At 35.7% G+C, this 21431-nt stretch overlaps 1 protein-coding gene across 1 annotated transcript; it reads right to left on the reverse strand.

Moving 5' to 3' along the window:
* Window positions 1-776: 776 nt before the first annotated feature.
* On the reverse strand, window positions 777-19529 carry LOC132913697 (protein gooseberry-like). The gene is made up of 5 exons (XM_060972202.1): window positions 19199-19529; window positions 12976-13114; window positions 12267-12562; window positions 2085-2495; window positions 777-1384 (listed from the first exon to the last, which is right to left on the reverse strand). The coding sequence occupies exons 1-5, from the start codon at window positions 19257-19259 to the stop codon at window positions 801-803; spliced, it is 1491 nt and encodes a 496-aa protein (XP_060828185.1). The 5' UTR covers window positions 19260-19529; the 3' UTR covers window positions 777-800.
* Window positions 19530-21431: the final 1902 nt, after the last annotated feature.

Here is a 21431-nt window from a genome sequence, read left to right on the forward strand (position 1 = left end):
TAGAAATTAGAAATAATTATAATTTATATTTATTAATTCAACGTAATCTCAATTGATCAATTCCCCATTATCCTAACAGAAATAAGGGGATCGATCAGTTCATGACGTCGATTATCTAATCGTAACGGGAATTTACGATTCCCGTTGACGTGCCTTCTCGTGATCGCGTCTCTCCACGAATGGTCGAATAAACAATAACTTTACAAAATTATTTTATTTACTGCCATTCCATTCTTACTCATTTCCTTATTTCTTTTTGACTCATATTCCATTTAATCAACAAGTATCTTAAAGTTTCAAGACACCTGAAACTCGATACCTTTTTTGATAACAATATTTTGCTCGATGTTTAAAATCCTATAGTTATAATTATCGTTCTATAATTCTTCCAATTTAATATCCTCTGACTATCTGATTTTCTTCTCTATTTCACTTTGATCGGTCAAATGTTTCAATCCATGTAATTTTAAATTTATCATTGATTTAAATCTTCTTTCATTACAGTTTTCCTATTAAAATTAACAATTAAATAATAAGAGAAAGAAGAAAGATAGAAATAGTAAGGAATTCTTTGCTTGTATGCTTCGAATATTCTTAAATATTCCAGAATATTTAGTATATGTTTACGCGTACACATTCCTTTATCCAAATGTTTAATGAAGCACTTTCGATTGCACTCCTAATTGATTAGTTTCTGTCCGTTCGTACAATCTCTCCTCCACTATATTCATATATTCCTCTAATTATAATTATATACAGTTTAAAATTATGTTCTTAAATCCTCAAAATTTCTAATCTCCTCAATACCAACTATAAAACGGTTGATGAGGAGCAGGTCTGGCTGGTTGTTGAAAACCTTGAGCGCTATAATGACTAGCGAAAGCTTGATGAGGATGTGTAGCGTGAGCATGAGACTGTTGCAGGCTCGTTGGTGGACTCGGAAGTCCAACTCTTCCTCCGCTAGAAATCGGAATATTCCACGTTGGCGAAGAGTTTCCCTGACTCGCCTGCTGTTGCTGTTGTTGCTGCTGTTGGACAGGAGACACCGAGCTAATCGGTAGGTCCGCCGAAGCTAATTGTTCGGACGCTGGATTTGAGTTTCCAGAATTTGAACCCATCATGGTGACCAAAGAGTTCGGTGTTGTTGGAAGTTGATGACTACTGGCCTGTTGGTACGTTGAAGAGGAAGCTGCAGCTACTGGAGACATTTGATGGCTCATGTGAGTGCTGCTGGTTGATGTTGCTGGTAACAGCGAGCTGGGATAAGTTACCGATGCTGGAAGACCGTAAGCCGGTGTGGATCCGACAGATGAAGACAGACGAGTTGAATCCGTAGTTAATTGATGCGACATCGTGCCATGGTGAGATGAATAGAGTTCTGGAACTAGAAAAAGAAAAAGTTATATGGCTCGAGGCTTCGTTGGTTTCTTGATTAGGGCGCGATTATATTTGAAATCTAAATTAAAGTGCGTGTTTTTGATTTGAAGAACAGGAACTAAGATATTTCAAAGAAAATATAAATTATGTATATATTATACATTTATATATCATAAATATGAATTTATAGTATATTCTTGACTTAAATTCTGTTAATTACACTATCCGAACTTTTCTGAACTCGAGTAGTGTTTTTGTAGTAAGCTATACTCTATGTCCCAGTACGATATCCGCTCGTTAGATTCCTAATGAACCCGGCTGTACAGTGTATATTACATAAGTTGCATATCATTAGGTACCTTATAAAGCACTTACCGTTTTTTTATCCTTTGCAAAATAGATTACTACTATAGATTTACCACTATGTTCTCACTTTGCAAACCTAATCAACTTACCGTTAAACATTAACAAGTTAGAACCTTTACGAAACGAATAGCGGAAATTGGAACAGTTAAGAGTGTCACTATACTTATACACATCGATCTACATTGCAATCTGTTTACTTTACAAAAATATTTTAATGTGAACATTATTTTGATATTAATTGTACATCAAGGAGCGAAATTGATTTAAAAGTGCCTGATCAGCATTTCTACATCATCTCTCCTCCCTCCCCAAAAAAACAATAATTAAATAAATCGTCTTACCTTGACTCGACGAGAATGTGCTATCAGGTAAAGTTTGCCCATGAGAATGAGGATGCGGATGACCCGGTGGAACAGCAGTTGTAGCGTGTGGGTGAGGTGCAGCAGGCGGATGTAAAACGTAAGATGCTGCAGGATATGCGACTGAACCGACGTAACCACCAGAAGTTGAAGATAGCTGTTTCCTTAACCTGGCCCTTCTATTGCTGAACCAAACTTGAATTCTGGCTTCAGTCAATTTGGTCCTCTGAGCTAATTCTTCTCTGGTATAAATGTCTGGATATTGGGTTCGTTCGAATGCCCGTTCTAGTTCGTCTAATTGATGAGCTGTGAAGGTCGTCCTGCTCCTACGTTGTTTTCTTTTTAGAGGAATTCCTGGCTCGCTCTCACAATCAGACCCGGAACTCGTTTTACCTGGGAAATAAAATGTTTTGTACTGGTTTTGAGGCAATTTTTTACTCCACCATTGAAATTGGCATTTTTTAGTTTCTGACTTGAATTTAATATCTTTTATTTTCTGTGATTCATTTTTGTTAGGACAAAGTCAAATCATTCTTTGGTAGTGTAGAGTACTATTGGTAAATTTATTCTATCAGTGGAGAAGACCTTAACATACAGTTTTGAACTTTTAAATGATGAAGGTAATGAAAGAACAATTGGTACTATTCTATTTGTGAAAGTTCTTTAATATGAATATTACATAAATGATAGTTGTATCGTGACAAAGAAATCCAATCCCGGATATTTAAATCGCCACGAATGAAATAAAGCGGTTGAGTTGCTCGAGATTGCGAGTTTCAGTATCTAATTTTATAGCTTAGAGATACGTATTACATTTTTTATTGTTACAAACCGACAAATTTCAGTAGAAATTCGTGTGAGAAACTATGAAAATGCAAATGGTAACAAACTACATATACGAAAATTACACACTTTATGAAATTGAGTATGAATAACAGAGTGCAAGTATGAGAATAAAGTAAGGGTCGCGTCTAATAATTATTAATTCCGCGTGCACGTGTCACCTGCTCAGCCACGTCTCTGCAGGTGAATGCACGTCCTGGTTTATGGTTTGTTTTGCCGAGCAAGAGTTCAAAAGGAACCGCACTCCATTCCCATTCTGCTGCTTGTTTCACACTCGATTTCACGATCGACTTGTTTGCCGTTATATTACTCTATTTTATTGTTTTTTACTTCAGGATTGAAATACTCTTTCATTTTGTTCTTGCTGTAACTTGCAGTGTATACTAACGTGTATATTCCATTTACTTATTTATTTACTCGAGATAAAAGAAAATAATGTTATCAACATTTCAGAATATTATTAGGTACATGGTATATATAATATATATAATTCACTTATTCATTTAAAATAATAGAGAATTGTTACTCGTACTTTAAAAAAGCTATAGTAGCTAACTGATATTTTCATGTAAAATAATTCAGAATATATAAAGTAATACGACAAACATGTATTTAACATTTATATTTTACAAAGTTGTAAGAAATGTTATTGGCGATCTCTTCATACAGAATAATTTACGCATCTAGTTAACGCGCATTCGAGCAATACGATAAAAGTGTTAATAGAATGTGTAAAGAAAGATGTTTCGAACCTGGAATTACTATTATCGGAGAATTAAATAGACCGCGAGCACGAGCGAGTACAAGAAATATGATTTACTACAAGGACACTGAGTAACGGCAAGAAAAGTGACGAGTGATGACTGATGACTGATGACAGTAGAAAAACACGTTCCGAGATCCTTTCCCTTCGATCGTCGAACGAAGACTGATAACAAGGATACGAATATTAACCTCGACTAAACCAAATGATTCAACCTTCCTACGACTTAATGCGTCCCATTTGATGTTAATAAATTTTCACACTTTTCATGCCAATTATTTATTCATTAATACAGTGAGATTATTATTTAACTTTTCATCGATCATTCAGATTCACTTATTTGTCCATTAATGTGTATTAATTTAGGAAAAACACAGTGATTAAATACATCGTTTTGTATTACTATTGTTCAATGTCCGTTTCATTACTTGTCATTTGCTTTCACTTTAATACGACTAATTTTTTACGAAATAAATTGTTCCGCAACAGATTGCTACAAAATGAATCTTTCTACCGCTGGTTGTGTCTTTCCAACAGAATTATTCTACCGCTTCACTCTACGATATTCGCTTCCCATTTGCCCCAAGTGAATCAATCAGCTCTGAGCATCTCCATTCTCTCAATATTTACCGCAAATGCTACCAAACAGTTCGTCTAACGATTCCATTTAAACTGACAGTTTCGCCCGGGAAATTTTAGCAATAAGAAATGTCTCCGCAAAGCGATTAGTTCTTATCATCGATAAAACTGGACAAAACTTTCTTCCAGTTTGTCACCAACTTTTGAGATCTTACTTTGAAAATTGAACGTTTTTTGTTAAAATATAAGATTCGGTTTCAGAAATCTGTACATTGAAGCTGCTGTGCCGCAAGACACTATTATATTACTACTTAATAGTAATATTAAGGATATTAAACGTACGTTGATATTTCTAGAAATAATATTTGAAACTTCTATTTTTCATAAAATATTTTATTTTTAAAAATACGCGTATGATTTAATATAAAGAGCTACTTACCATTTCCTGTTTGAAATATTTATTCAGCTCTGATCCAAACAGTTACCCATTGGATTTTAAAAGATTGAAATATAAAACTTTTTATACTACCTTTTATTTTTTTACCATTCCCTACACGATAATGTCCATTTTTCTCTCTTTTCCTTTGTCGTTCGTTAAGTCCTCAGCATTCTTGAGGTTGGTTAAAGAAACGAAGGTCCTCGGGTGCTCGGTCGGTCGGTCGCATTTTTAGATTATCGTAGATTCATCATCGCGGGGCCGCGAAAGCAGAGACGGATGACACGCTTGTAAAAAGGAACGAGGTTGTTTCTTCCGGCGAACGGGCCGGCGAAACGTCTTGAAATCGTCGACTGGCTTTACACAGGCCGCGACTAATCGGCCGACGACGCCTGACGCCGAGACGCCCCGCGTTCATGCCCATTCGACACGGACTCTATTCCCGGACGGACCGCTTCTTCCCCTTTCCTTTCCTGCGTCGCGTCGTCTCGTTTCTGCTGTTCCGCGGGCTTCCGTGTCACTCTACACTCTGTTCACCTCTCTTCTCTTTCTTCTTTTCATTTCTTAGTTTTTAGTTTTATCGATCATATTTTTGAAAGATGGAAAGATTCGGCTCTAAGTAGATTTTGGGGACTTTTCGAATATTCGAGAAGTCCATAACACTCCGCCTTCTGTTCGCCTTTTTTCCTTTTTTTCTCTTCGTTTTATAATTCTTTTAATTTTACTGATATCTGTGTAAACTGGAACAACTACATACATGATTTGATATAAAGAACGGTTACAAGATGATTATTGAAATTTTTGGAATTTTTGAGAATCTGTTGAGATTATGGGATTTTAGATTAGAAACGAGATCTGTTGGATACTGCAATCAGAAACTATATGCAAAGTACATGATAAGTATATTTTTGTAGACTTTCTGACTTTGATATTAGCTGATGATTTTTTATTTTTATTAATTCTATGGTTAAACCTAGAACATTGCGAAAAGAAAGAAGAGAATACATTTTATTTTGAGAACAGCGATGGAAGATGTTTTCAGAATCATGTTCTAAGAAAAATGTTTCTTACTAGAGATAATCGTATAAGTACTGTAAGTAAGATATAAGAAAATAATGTGAGTAAGTAATACAAAGAAGTGAAACAATCTTCGGACAGAAAATTCTTATAGTTCTTCTCGTCGAGTTCTTTGAAAAAGACGCTCATTGAGCAAGCAGTTTCATTTAAAAGTAGAAATCGGACGTTGCAAATTTGCAAAATCACGACAGAAATTACATATTTCATGGAGCTAAGCGGCCACGAGCGGCTAGTAATTACCAAACTTTCGAACCCTGCATTAACCCCAAGGGGGTTGAGAGATTGCTAGTTTGCTGTTCGGCACGATCTTGCTACGTGGACCAAAAGACGTCGACCAATACACGACACGCGTTATTTTTCCTCTTTTACGAAATACATAGTGCAACTTTATGAAAGAAAAGAACAACACAAATTCGGAAAGAAATTCTATTTTAATCGAACTTAAAAAAGATTCTAATATCAAATTTCAGCGTATAAAAGTTTGGAATTTACTAAATCCTAAAAAGATTACATTTATATACGTACATATTAGGAAATTTAAATTATATATGAAAAGAGAAAATTCGTCTACATTGAAATATAAAAATATCTATCGAAGGAAAGGAATATTTGGAAAATAAAATACAAATATAACTTAAATTATTAGGTACAAAATGTATCATTCATCACATTTCTTACAAACGTAAACTTTCTTCTGCGTGCACTTTTCGCATACATATTTTTTACAAAGATAGCAAGTGGTGGTGGTCTTATTATTATTACAGTACTCTATCTCACACCATTTGAATAAAGATAGTTCTTTGACGTACTTCAACAAACTCATTCCGACCCATTGTGTTGGAAAAGAAGCTTGGTCTTCATTTTGTATTCCACAAATATGAAAGTTTCAAATTTTTCGCTTCGTATGCTCCCCGTATAATATTCCAAGGAATGCTTTCAATTTTGTTTCTGTAAGGGTCCATTTTTTACCCAAAACTCGAGAGACTTCTGATTCGGTGCAAGATATTATACGTTGCAACATATGGCTGTCAATTAGTAAGGAAAATGCGCTAATTACTTTATCTTTCATGATACTTTTTTTGCATATCCTATGGGCCGGATGTGTCTTTGAATATATTGTGCAAGGGTAATCTCCCAGAAGCTGACCCTTCTTGAATCCTTTCCCACTTGGTTCCGTTTACGGCAATTTCATTTGGACTAGCTTGCACATTTTCAGTTTCACTTTCAGAACTTAAAAACAGCTGAGTACGTCTTCTTTCGCGCACATTCAGAATGTTCTCTGATTCACTTTCTGAGAATTTATTTTCTTTGTCACTAACGTCACTATTACTGCTATCACTACACATTTCAATTTCTCTTTCCTCTGGTTCACTTTCTTCACACTTGGAGAATTCACTATCCTCGATATCAGAGCATTCTATTGATATCCTTTTCAGTTTTTGCAACAATTCGAATGCTTCCAATTGTTTACGTTCATTCTAAATGAATAAAACAAAATAAAAGTTTGTTATATTATTCCTTTAGCTATCCGTGCAAAGGTCATTATATCATCGCGGAGAAAAATATAACATGATATAATATAACAAAAATATAACAACAAATAAAATTATCAAGCCAGTCATTTTGACTGGCGTGGTAGTGTTTAATATTTAAAGAGGTGAATTTTTATATGTTGAGTTCGATTAATAAAAATCAACGTGTTTAAAGTTCGATTTTTATTGTTTTTATCGTCAACGGCAACGTGTTAAAGCTCGTTCCTGCCGGTGGATTAAAAAGAAAACCAAGAAACTGTATTTTCACAGTAGTTTGACAAGTACGAGACGTTCAATGGTCGGCGCCTTTTTAGGTTTCTCACCCCCTCCGTGGTAACACATTGTTTTTGCCCTCCTCTTTTTGTTTTAAAAGGGCACCCGACCATCTCGAGCTGATCGACTTACAAATCTACGAGCAGTTTCTTCTCGTTTTGCTCTTTCATCTTTGCCGGCAAGCATTTCCGAATGACCCCACCGATGGACCACCGTCGGCTGTAAAACTTTCATTTGTCTTGTCGCTCGGACTCAAAACTACCCTTCGAAGTCGTGAGAAATTTTGGATGTTGATTGTTACACTTTATCCTTATGTATTTAAGGGTTGTACAAAATACATCCAATTTGTTTCAATTTGTTCCAATTTGTTCCAACTTATTCCAACTTGTTTGAACTTGTGGAAGCTTGGCGCATATTATGCGGTTAACAAAGAGGAAATTAAAAATTCGATACTTAAAAAAAGAAGAATTTTATGCCCCCTATCTCCCACAGAAGACACCCCCCCTTCTACCTCTTCCAAAACCGAAAACATTCGATTGTCTTATTTTTTAAAGATATTTAGAAATTATCATTAAAAAATAAATAACTTCATTATTAATACATAATTATGAATTGTAAAATCAATAACTATTCTATTATTCTAAATTGAGTTGATCTGATTGCAAACAGCGCATACAAAAACAAATCATGACTGCAAAAAGTGAAAATCAAGTTCTTCGTACATCAAACCCTTTTTATTATCCACGTATAAAAACTTCTAAGCTTTTACAGACCATTTACCTTGCCAGTTATGGCTCCAAATACTAATCACTGATATTCCAATATCTGTATCTTGTCTAAATCATCGCTGACAACATAGTTGAGTAACCAAAGCGAAAGAAAGGATGAATATTTCAAGAATCGAGGGAATTTATCCAATGGTTTCGTGCATCAGATTCCAGTATCGAGCTATCGAACGTTTCGGACGTGCACGTGGGCATGTATAGGGCGGTGAGAAAATTACAGAGCCGCGTCAGAGCTACCGACTGTTCGCGTCGGCGAACGTTAACCGGTAATTTCAAAGATCGAGAAACGCGGGCCTGATTAATGGCGCGACCATTTAATTTATTCATTCACCGTTGCAAGGAAGAACCGGACCACGAATCCTTGGTGGTCTAACGCGGCCAGCTGATGGGGCGTGCCGATGCCGCGATCCATCTTCCTTTCGACTATGTATCGTGTGTTCCACTTCGCAATCCTACTCGCTCGCGGCGATTATATCGCGTTTTGCGCTGTTTCCACTTTCTTTTCTGTCTATTTCTTTATTATTCTTTCCTTTCTCTTTAAATCTTCCACGTAGGTAAAAGAAAGATAAATTCTCGCGTGATCGCGGAAGTGTTTCGTTAACATCTTCTTTTTAACGTTTCCTATTCTTCCTTTTTCATCCAGAGAGTTAAATGTTCGAGTAATGTATCTGTACATGTAAAGGAATAGGGAAACGCCATGGAACGAAGCATGGATTGTAATTTGTCGCTTTGATAATTTTATTTTGGTGTGTAAAAGCTTGTGAATTCTTGGAACCTATCATAAGTGAATCGCGACAGTAAGAGCTTTAGATATTAGAACAAAGTTCAAGAAAATGAGGAAGCCAGGATCATAATTTCTCTTTTTTGATCATCTTATTCTGCCATCTAACTTGGGAATTGTTAAATATTCTTTTTGATTGCACCATTTTGCAAATAGCTGAGCGTAAGTTGCAATCGTATTCTGTATAATGTGAGGTGATTATAACGTGTGTGTATATTTAATAATGTAACGAGTGGATGAATTTGTAATAATCAGTTGCATTAAAATTAATATAAGTACAAGAGATAGTGTACGCCACTTAAGATCGTGCTCAATGCTATTATTATATATTATATTATTATATTATATATTATATTATATTATTATATTATATATTATATTATATTATTATATTATATATTATATTATATTATTATATTATATATTATATTATATTATTATATTATATATTATATTATATTATTATATTATATATTATATTATATATTATATTATAATATTATACCGATCGAAGAAAAGATAACAATAATCTCCTAGGGAACACGTTCATATATTTATATCGACAGGTGTTACAACAAGAAGTTAACCTTCTTATGTAACTCAGGCTGAAGATTACAAGAAACAGCAATAACAATCTGTCCCGACTTCATTTGCCTCTAAATCTTGTAAACTAAAAGAATCGTCAGTATTCAAAGGCACAATAATATGGGTCTCTCGCAGATTCGAATTTTCCGTTAACTTCTTCTACACTCATGTATCGCTACAAAAGTTTGACTGTCATTTTCCTAATAATGAACGAACCAATAAATTTCCTTCAAATTTTATATACATATGAAACAGATGTTTATCTTATACTAGGATTATCTTAATAGCTTTCTTTCATGTTTTTTTGTAGGCACCATTATCTTAAAATACATCTTTCTTTAGTATTATTCTAATGGAAACAGTAAAGACGTATGTTGAGATTTGTGTATACAGACTACGGGACAGATTAAGAATTTTTTCAATTTTTCTGCTTTAAATAAGTAACACAATGTCAATTGTGGTAACGAGTCAGAATGATACATTTCGTAAAACAAGTAATAACCTAAATAATAATAAAAAATAATTACATAAAATCTACTCTGTGTCTTCCTGAAATATGACCGAAGATATGTAAGCAACTTTACACTTCTTAGTTCATGAGTATATAATAATTTTGTGTTCCAAATGGGATCTAAAGCGATACTGGCGTCGCAATGCCTGCGAATGGGAATATCCCACTTGAAGATTCTTAGAATCCGGAACGTAAATCCTAACTGAAACACAAACCAGTTCTTCGCGGGATAATTTTTATAACTTTATTTCACATAATCAGGTGTACACGCGATCGAGGTGAAACATAAAATGAAGGAAAACGGCACTACACGACCGCCAAGAAATTCTTTTTTTCAAATCTTCCGCTGATGATTAAAGAGCCTCGAGAGGAAAGTTTCAGCGTCGAGTGCGAATTAACTGCGAACTACTCGCTAAGCTCCACTTTTGATCCCCTTCGGTAATTGCCTGCGTGGTAATTTTCCCTCAGTTGGAATATTACGTTGCGCAGGAAGCTGTTACCTTAATGGTCGCTTTTATCGTGGACACGTTTCTTCTTTCTTGTTTCTTTTGCCCCTCCCGCCCCACCTTCGAAACGGCGAATTTTTCGTGCGCGATGGCAAAATCTGTCGTGGAAATGTTATAAGCCGATACACCAACGATAAAATTCTACGCACGCGAGTTGCCTCGGCTAACACCGCGTTCCACTTTGTCGACAAATTGCCTCTGCTACTGGGCGTTCCTCGAGATACCACCAGTTTTCGAGATAAAACTCGAACAAGCTGAGTGAATATTAAAATCAAGTAAATTCCACCCTTCAAACTGGGAAATAGGCGATATTTATGCTTCGAAATTATTGAAATTTTGCATGATTCGAGGTTGCGATAGTTTCAATGTATCGTATATAGAAATAAATTTTTGATTAAATGTGAATGAATTTCAACTAATCTACAGGAAAAACTAAAGGTAACAGATGTCACCCTTCGAAGTGAAAATAGGCAATTTCGATTTCAGTCACAGTTTCGACAGTTTCAATTTTGTAAAATATAAGCTTGTATTATCTTTATATTTAAATAGAGATTATAAATATCTAAGTAAATATAAAACACTGCAGATAAATATCAAAATAAGAAAAACGTGTAGTTTGGAAAGGAATATTCTGCCAAAGTGACTAAATGACACCGATTGGAAGTATTGTAAAATTCGAGGGTGTTTCCAGGGTATCTTGGATAAATACGAAGAATAATGTCCCTGTTATTCGCGAAGAAAATTAGGGAATGCAAAAAGGGCCCGGCCGATTCAATTTCGAGGGACCTCGCATAACGAGGGCCCCGAGGACCAAATTATGAGTCGGTGTTGTTATAATCTAATTTTGCACGGTGGCGCTGTTACGGGAATATTTGCGAGAGGCTAATTCACTGATTCACCTGGATCATCAATCTTGGTCAGACTGGCTGGGAAGAGACACCGAGTGTCCGGTGTGCTCTCGATCAAAGGAGTTTTTGCCAAAGCGATTGGAAAGGAATACACCGTGTTTAATATGCAATTTTCCTTGTCAGTGATTATCAAAGAAATTATCCAGTTCAAGATTGGAATGTGGTGAAATTATAAAAACCTGTCAAACAACCGTAGTATGAACAATTAATTCTACTAATAATATTTCAGGATTAACAATTCTTTCTCGTACATTGTTTTCTGAATTCATCAAGAAATACTTCGATACCTTTCAGTAGTAATCTTCAAAATATTTATTAGAATCAGAAGATAATTATTTCTGATCTTTTGATCAAAATATTAACCATATAATTTCAGATATATATTGAGCCAAGATGGTAATTATTTGTTAAAAAATTGCATATACTGATATTCATTGTCTTTTATAATTATATTTGAATTAAAAAAGAGTGAAATTTTGAATTAAGAATTAGGATCAGAATTCTAAATTAATTTTTAATACAAGTGTTTTCATCGGACAATCAATTTTTTCTTTTTATACGGAAGGAAGCTTAATTGGAACTTACCATCGCGGTCGCCAAGTTTGGTTTCATCCTCGGGGTCGCGACCTCGGAGTAGTCTTGAGATCGCCGAGACGCTTGGAGCGCTAGTCCGGTCGCAAATTCCTTCCTTTATCAATCTGTCGCGTATTTCCCACGAGAATATTCCCGGATTATCGCGTTTGTACTCTTCGATCCTATTCTCTACTTCTGGTGTGGCGACTCTAGGCTTGCTGCCGCCGATCACGCCAGGCCTGATGCTTCCAGTTTCTTGGTAGCGGTTCAAAATTTTCGAAACACATCCATGAGATACCCTTAGCTGTCTATTTGAACAAACAAACGATAAATTAAATTTTGAATTCATCACAGTCGGGTTATCAATCTTGTTATATACGTTGCTTTGTAAATCGGCGTTTCGCCATCATAGTTCCACTCCTTCACGATTATTCTGAAAAGTTTGATAACCCGATTGTGGACATCGTGGAAGTCCTAGATTAATTACAAATGAAATGTTACTAGAATTTTCTTGAAATATTTCTTTGATAAATGGCAAGGTTGAATATTTCAAGAAAGTCACGATAAGTTAGAACAGATGAAATATTTTTTAAAAAGTACAACAGAGTAAACGTCTTAAGAAAAAATATCTTTTTAAGCTCCTGAAAGAAATTTAAAAAAGGAAGTAGTATAAGATTGTAGTTTATAAATTTCGAATTGAGAAGATTATTGAGGTTTCCACCTCGAAATCACACAGGGTCTGACCCCAGCTGCAGCCATTTCCACGATTTTTAGCCGAATATGATTTGGTAACGGTCTCCCATTTATGAAAACACCACCAAGTTGGTTAACGCGTCCTTGACCTGGTATCGATCCCAAATCTGCGAAGAAGAACGCACAGAATTAAAAAACGCTATACTAAACTATCGTTTCATTTTACACTACGTCTCTAATCTATCACATGCAATTCTACAAAACATTAGCTGCATTAAATAAACTAGAAAAATCTCATCAATAGACTGTAAATTTGTACACGTCTATATAAAGTGTAAAACGCAAAGTTATACATAAAATATCATAAATAAAATAGATAATATAAAACATTAGGAAATAAGACATTCTTCTATTCAAATTTTATTTCTTCGTCCTTGATTTAACAATGTTTCAAGTGCCTCGTTAGTTTCCTTCCAAGATTTCATATTATCTCGATTTTCTTTCATCTTGGTTCCGTTTTTTCATTCAATTCATTTCAAATTCAATCACACGTCAAGCATAGACATTTAACAAAAGAACTGTATTCTCTCTCTCTCCCTCTCTTATCATTTTAAGACTACCAGCATTGTCTCCCGAGGCAGAAAGGATTCGCGGATCGAAGGTCGATTGCAAAATCGCGGAATTCTTTTGTGTTGTTCTTGCTCACGCGAACCAGCCGAGGGAACAGTTACTCGATGCAGAATAAAGAGAAACTCGGATCTATCGTTCCGCCTTCACCTCGACGTATTTCCTGTGTGTTCCATCGGGAGGGGAAACAGGACGAAAGGGGAGACGCGATGGAAAAAAGAGAGGAAACCGACGAAGAAGGAGTTGCAGTAGACTGGCGCGAGCAATCGCATAAATAACGATAAGGCCAATGAATCTAAAGGGTTTACGACGCACAACACTGATAGCGTGTAATTTGTCCAGTTCACCGTAATCTATGTCGCGCGATCGCGATCGGAAACAACTGCTTGCATTGCGATTTCTTTTCGTCGCGACTTTCTGACGCGTACTCTCTAACGCGCTTCATTTCTCTGACAGTTGCCTTCGATCACTTGAGACAGTCTTATTAATAAGCTAAAGAGCAAATTGGATAAAATTTGAAATATAAGCAATTATTTAATTGTTTATATATTAATGGGTATACTCTGTGATATTTACAACGGCAAGTGCATCAATAGGACAATGTTTAAATTGGTAAATTCGCAACTAATTTTCGGAGAAAAAGTAAAATCTTTTCTTACGAAAGATTCTAGACTTTTCCAAAAAGGAAACTTTAGATGAACGTTCATTTTCTATAGACGTACATTATTGACAAAAAGTTTGGAATCGTTAAGTGTTTCAATATAAGGCGAAAATTGAAAGAAAAAATCAATTTAAAATGTTAGGGTAATGTCTTAGAGAACTCTGTGGAAAACTTTTATCAAAATAGATAATGTTCTCATTGATATTCGTAGTACTATTTTCAAATTGATAATAAAATTAGGAGATGATTCTATGTAGATGCAATTGAGGAAGTAATTCCAAACAGTTGTCTGACCGTGAAATCTAGATCTACTTACATCAGCCAGCGAATCTTGCGCTATATTTGAATAAGTAGAGTTCTCACTGAATTAGATTGAATATTCTGGTCACTTAGATCAAAGTGTTAAGAAATACACCATACATGTGTGACTCACTTTTGTGACACAGTAACGAGAGGAAAAACGAGGTGGCCGACGATGGAAGATCGTCGATGCGAGACATGAAGAAAAACGAATTATCATTATTATTGTCGTTCGTTTAATATTCCCAGATCCACTCACTTGGTAATTATCTATCTATCTAGCTACAGCAGGGAGCTGACATTGGAAAAAATCTTCACACGCTCGAGTAGACACTTCGATCGTAATTACATTTTTTTGTGCTGTTGACCACATTAGCAACCACACGATTTTTATCCTTTTCAATGGAAACTTCTTGTAATATCTACATATGTATTATGGGAAACATTTCTGATAAATCATGAAGAATTCTAAGGAATCAACGCACGTCTGCGACTTTAACGACTTTTACTCTTAATTCTAACTCTGCTTAATGAATGTAAAATTGATGATACCAGTTAATGTTTCGTAAGGTAATATTTTACTGCGAACCTCTACAAAAATCAATTTCCCTTTTCTGCGTTTTATTGAGCAAATTTTGTTTTAAAAGGCTCTGAAGAATGCTTTTTTTACCAAGACTATTCGAAACATTACACTAAAGATAATTCCTTATATAAAAGAAGATTCATTATATAAATTTCTAAATATTACTGAAGCATAAATATTGTTATATTTTAATAAAGCTGAGGGGGAACGTTGTAGGATTTTTTTACATTAAAATACCAAAGAAAAGTCGGAAAACACGGTTTTACAGTAAAATATTTTAGGAACTTCTGACGAAACTTGATGTTTATTTATTTAAAGACAATTACGTTTCTGGTAATTTTTTTAAATAAGCTGAAACTTTGGAAACATTCAATAAAGTGAATTAAGTTTAAAACTAATTATTATCATAATTATGAACAAAATATCGGAACAATAAAATGAAAGGAAAAGCGCATAGAGCGATAGACGAGGGTCACCTGTAAAAGGAAGCGGTCCTTTACGGGTAACGAACCTCCCGATTTTCTTCGCTTTCAATTTTTTCTAGCGCGTTAGAAATTCGTGAGTTTTTCGAGGGGATGGCGAGAAATCGCATACCTGATCCTTCCAAGCGGAAAACCTGCCTGAAAAAGTTAATTGTTAAACAATGTTTCTAATATTGTTGATTAGAAATTTCCCACGGTGTTAGCTAGATCGGGTTACTTTGACGGGGGAAGAAGAGGAACTGAACCAAAGAATCGATGTTCACGTAACGAACCAACGAAGAAAAATGCGCCAAGCAACCGGAAAAAAGGCGAAACGACGGTTTTGATTGCGCAGAATCGGTTGCATAAGTCGAGTTATGCATCGAGCGTACTCGACAACCGAAAAACGAAGGAGATGGAAAAAACTAGTGTTCTTAATTCTTGGGCTGATTAAATCGATTTTTCATAAGTGGATTTTGTTAAATTGTTTTATAGATGAATTTCAATTATTATTTAACTTCTTTTATTACACCTTATTATTTGGTTTGTTGTCTCTATTTTATAAAATTCAATGGCCAAAGAAATTATTGTGAAAAATATATGTTCTTGCTTAATAATGAGGGGATTCGTTTTATGAATGCATCGCAACTTTTTTCTTCTATAATTCTTGCAACTTGGGAAGGGTTGAGAAAACTGGTGTTTGCTAATAGTTAGACCAATCGAATCCATTGTTATTCAGTGAATTTTGTTAAATGCTTCTTTAGTTGAATTTCTATTACGTTCATTTATGCTGTTGCTCGATAATAAAAGATTAATTTTATGACGTGTTGAAACAGACGATGTCAGACTCAATTTAACGTTTGATCTTGATTGTACTTAAAGAATGTAGAATAATGTCCAGGAAATTTTCTCCACTTTTCTATTTCAAGTAAAACGGAGTTTTTAGTGCAACGAAATTCTCCGAGTTCTCTCTTAAATTTCCCCGATCACAACTTGCAATTCCAAGTCTGATATTCCACAAATCTCGCTAACGACTCCTCTAAACATTCCAACTGTTCAGTTTCAATCTTGCTGTATCTGATTGATCGAAAACCTCTATGGCTACAAATCTTGTCTAGTTAAAATGCACTTATATTTTAAGCATAGAAACAGAACCTTTAAAAAATGTCAGTCTAATATTTCTCGAAGAATAATTGATGTTGAAAAATGATCCACAAACTGTTTTATAATGCAGTATATCTCACTTGAGACTTGTGAAAAGAAATTTGCAATTTAGGTTATTTCCCATAGACATTTTTAGATAGATCAATAGTTTGTTTAGAACTTTATAGAATTCAATAGTAAGTATGATGTTCAATACAACATTTTACTAAGAAAAAATTGTAAATTGAAAAATGAATTTACAGATAGCTGGACGACAATTGTAAGTAACGATGAATGCTACATCGAATGAATGACATATAGAAATTTCAATTGAAACAATTGACTGTATTCCTTTCAAAGAATTTTTCGAACAATTCAACACTTTAGTTGAAAATAAGAAGAAAATTATGAATGACGAAGGAAGCTAGCCAAATTGGAATTTGATGCGTTTATGGGAAATTGACGAGTTGATTTATCAATTCACTCGTAACTCTATTGCCATTGAAATCGTTCTTGCAATTAATTTTCAATAAAGGAAGCAGGATTTCCGAGAAATATAAATTGCCAGGGAACACCGGCTTTTACTTCTCACGGCTGCCCGCGCGTTTCAACATTCTATAAAATAATAAACGATTACCGATGGACGTACGCGTAATTGCGAAAACGCATCCGCAACATTATTAATCTCCCAGGAATGTTTAATTACACGTTACGCGCCCGCTAAACGCTTCCATTTTGCATACAAGCCGCGGGAGTACGATTCGGTGACTAATCGTTGCATGCAATTAAACACCGTGCGTAATACCAGACAGTGACAAATGATCGGCTACTGTCCAAGCAAATGACAAACAAGAATGCGAAATTCACAAACAACCTCTTCATTTGCATCCTGATGGTACATATTGTATAATACTTTTCTTTCTCAACGCGTTTCATTGCTTTGGACGGATAGTATATGCATTTGTAGAAAATTTAAGACGCAAAAATACACAGAATACGTCGTAATTTGCAGAGGATACGAAATATCCAAAGTATAGTATGCGCTATAATATTTAAAAGAAAAATGTGAAAGGAATCTCTGCTTAGATTTCCTTATTTTAATTATATTCATGAAAGCATCAAATTGCGTAAACACCTGCAGTCCAGTCATAGTTAGTTACATAGGATTCTGTATATCGATTTCTATTTTATTACAGATTACATTTCTGTTCTTTGATTAATTACAGTTAATTCGAGACTCTCGTGAGATTCGAGATTGGACGCCAGGATGGTCAAATGGGAAGTCGACCGCGTGGAAAAGTATGGGAATTTACCAAGCTATACGCGAGAGACGGTAAGTTTATTTTTGAAAGTTTCGAAGAGAGCAACTCGTGAAGTCCTGCGCATCGGCAATTTTCTGAGCACGAAGGCCAACAATACCGGACAAGTTTGACAATTACACGGTCCATTTTCAATTTCTCGACACGAACAGCGAGGGGAAGAAATCTCCTGGTGAATCTTGAACGACTTTCTAATTACCTCATAGGCTACTGACATAAACTCGAATCACAGACACGTACAAGTTTGCAACCGACATTCAAGGCAAAATAAAAGTCAGTTCTTAAAAATAATTTCAGTTTTAGTAAGAAATAAAATACAATAAAATGTACTGAAGCTATGAACTTCAATTAAATACTGAACGAATTATTAATCGTGATCTTCGAACAATCCTTTTTGTTCTCATTCCGAATGAATATTATGGTAGTAAATTCATCTTCAAAGTGTAAAGTAAAAGCCTTAAATGTACGAATAATGTTCAAAGAATACTCAAGCTCACGACGAATTTTTTTAGCGAAATAAAAAAAATGGTTGAAGGCGCGCAAAATCGTAAAACGACAAAAAGTATTTCGGAGCGACGGCAAACCTGTCAAAAGATATATTTTATTATTTATGGCGGTCATTAATGGCAATGTTCCGCTTTTCTTGGGTCAGGTAAAGTTATATATCAATGCTCGTTCAAAATCTCACAGGACATCCGAGTCCGGAAGATCTTTTTTGTGAATGGTAAGATCGTTATCTACAATGCATCTCGATTGCATAATACCAGTCTAACTTTGGAAGGACTTTGTATATCTTAATCGCTGCACGAATCTCTTAGAAATGTTTTTAATAGCTTCACTCGATCATCTTTTTAAGTTATCTATTCATTTTACTAAATTTTTATAATTAACTCCAATCAAAGTATGCTTCGCTAGCATTCTTAATTCTCACTTCTAAGTACTTCTTTAACGCTGGATAAACTAAGTAATTCTTTTACGATACCTCAAGGGAAAAGACGAGAAATAATTTTGGGAAAATCTTCGATGATCCGATTCTTTTTCCTAGCATTAAAGGAATTTTTCGTTTCAACAACTACCTCTAGATTTATTAATATCCTTGTGTGCGCTAAAGTTTATCTTATCCAAACTTCAGGGGAAGCTGTTGATGAACCTCTTACCTTGAAAAGGGTATCCAGTAAAACAAGGTCGCATCATTGAGAAGTTTGTTGTCACCGTCATCTCAGCGCGGTCGCGCCTCCAGTCCTCTCATGAAACCCAATAAAAGTTCTCGCACCACTGTTCCTGGCTGCGGAGCAGCATTCACAAAAATCAAAAACTCGCCGTATCACACGATCGAACGAACACAGTGTATCCCACTGAATCCAGAGCTTTTGGTCCAGAGCCGACGAACTGTCACTTAAAATCCGAGTTCGTACGTATCCCCACCGTCGATCAGGATCAACTATACACCACTATAGTCCTTCTACAGTTGAGCTAGATCTGGACAGATCGGTTCTCGGATCCTGACTAGTCTTTTCAACCACTCGCCACTGGAATAACTAACGCTTGGCCACTCCCATTCAGGTCTTCTTGAAGGTAGACGGTGGTGGGGAAACTTTGTGGCTACCAGTCGGCTGGTCTCAGCTCAACACCGAGGAAAACGTGCTCGAACCGCTTTCATATCTCTTTCTCAGCAATCGTCGACCAATCCATGCTTTCACAGGCTTTACTGGTCGCGCCCCTGAAGACACGCCCAGCAACGTAACAGTGAAAATCAACGGGGAAGGACTGTGGAGACCATGCTGTCTTTCAGATCGCTGCTCCTTTTTCAGATATCCCGTGGTGGGGGCAGATTCGATGAAATGACGGAGGTTTGGACAATGTTTGGCTGATGCGAGAGGGTGGACGGAGTTTCTGTGCGGATGATTTATGCGAGGGTGGGTTTCGAGGGATGCAACATTTGGGGGATGGGAGTTCCTTGAGATAGAGGCGGATCTATGAACTTTTATACGAGATTATTGGGTGGTAATTGGAGGAAAATGAGAATGAAAATAATTTGTCAGTCAGTAGTAGGGAGTGGTTTTGGAAAATGTTTTATACTTGTATCGTTACAGATAAAATGGGAGTATCTTAGAATAAATGAAAATCTGTAGATTCTATAATTCGGTACAGTCGATATAGATTTTCATTGAGCTAAATCGTAGAACGAGTTCTAGCAGAGTAGATTAGATTTCTCATATCAAGAAGAATTTTTAAATACCGAAAAAGTGCAGATTTTCATAAACAGAAGTTTGGAATGCTATAGCGAAAATGAGTAGTAAGCTTCGTTTATTAGTAAACGAAGAAATTTCTACAAATTTACTGCTCCTGGCCATGTGCGAATTCACGGATGAGAGATTAGAAGGAAAAATTTCCGAAGTCGTCGCGAGAGCAGAACAACCCAGTCGACCGCGAACAAGTTAAGCAAGCGACGAGCGCAAATAACGCGATTCGCTTTAAGTCGTTCTCTAACCGGGGGTGTCGAGTGTTAACGCATGATCAAAGATCAACGGCTACCAACTTTCGCTTTTTAGGCCCACCATTTTTTTTTCCAACCGGCGAGGAAATGACGATGCTCCGCTCGAAACAGGACGTGACACCCGATGTTCACGGTAAGAAGTTTAATTGAATCAAGAAGTCTTTCCCCTTTTTTCTCTTTTCATCATCAGACGTATAAAACGAATTAAAATTAAGTAAACTTCAAGACGAAACAATGACGATTAAATGAAAGAAATGCCATTTATTTATTATAAAAGATATTACCTGTTTCGATTGACACTTTGTATATAATCAAAGATATTCCACTCTGTAATTTGAAACTTCGCACTACAATTAAACTAAACAAAGCCTTCAGAGAACCTAACCCTAACCCTAATCTAAATATTTTCATATTATTATCAATCTCTTTGTCCCAAGTAACGGTTCCAAACACCAACAGGAATCAGTAATGTAATTATAAAATAAAAGGAATAAAACTTTTCTGTGGTAAAAGATATGTCTTCTGCTGCTGAAAACTATTGTACTGTACTTAGACTAAATTAAAATCCACACAAATCCAACCTAAACATTTTGAACTCACCCTAAAGAGATCCATCTTTAAGTCAAATGATGGTTAACGTTTCCTTCAATTATTCTAAAGCGTAGCGTCGATTTGTTCCGTGAAAAATGTCCAACATAGACACGGTAGACTTTCAGGGAAAATCCAGAAAAAGAAGTTCATTGTTCTAGGGGTGAAGAGGAGAGAAGAGTCTTGTTCGGTCGCTGATGTCCCATCAATGTTTATTATCGTTGGTGTTTGTGCACACCGTACGTTCCGGAGCACGAGAATGGCCAAACAGAAGGCACACCGAGCGTATTGTGAGGGGGTGGAAA

The sequence above is a fragment of the Bombus pascuorum genome, chromosome 13 (assembly GCF_905332965.1).
Source record: "Bombus pascuorum chromosome 13, iyBomPasc1.1, whole genome shotgun sequence".
Classification (NCBI taxonomy): Eukaryota; Metazoa; Arthropoda; class Insecta; order Hymenoptera; family Apidae; genus Bombus; species Bombus pascuorum.

Excerpts from the sequence above, each read along its gene's own strand:
- LOC132913697 (XM_060972202.1), bottom strand. The coding sequence starts at position 19,259 with ATGACGGTGACAACAAACTTCTCAATGATGCGACCTTGTTTTACTGGA. Across the intron at positions 2,496-12,266 it reads CAAACTTGGCGACCGCGATG|GTAAAACGAGTTCCGGGTCT; the intron begins GTAAGTTCCAAT and ends TTTATTTCCCAG. Across the intron at positions 1,385-2,084 it reads CACATTCTCGTCGAGTCAAG|TTCCAGAACTCTATTCATCT; the intron begins GTAAGACGATTT and ends TTCTTTTTCTAG.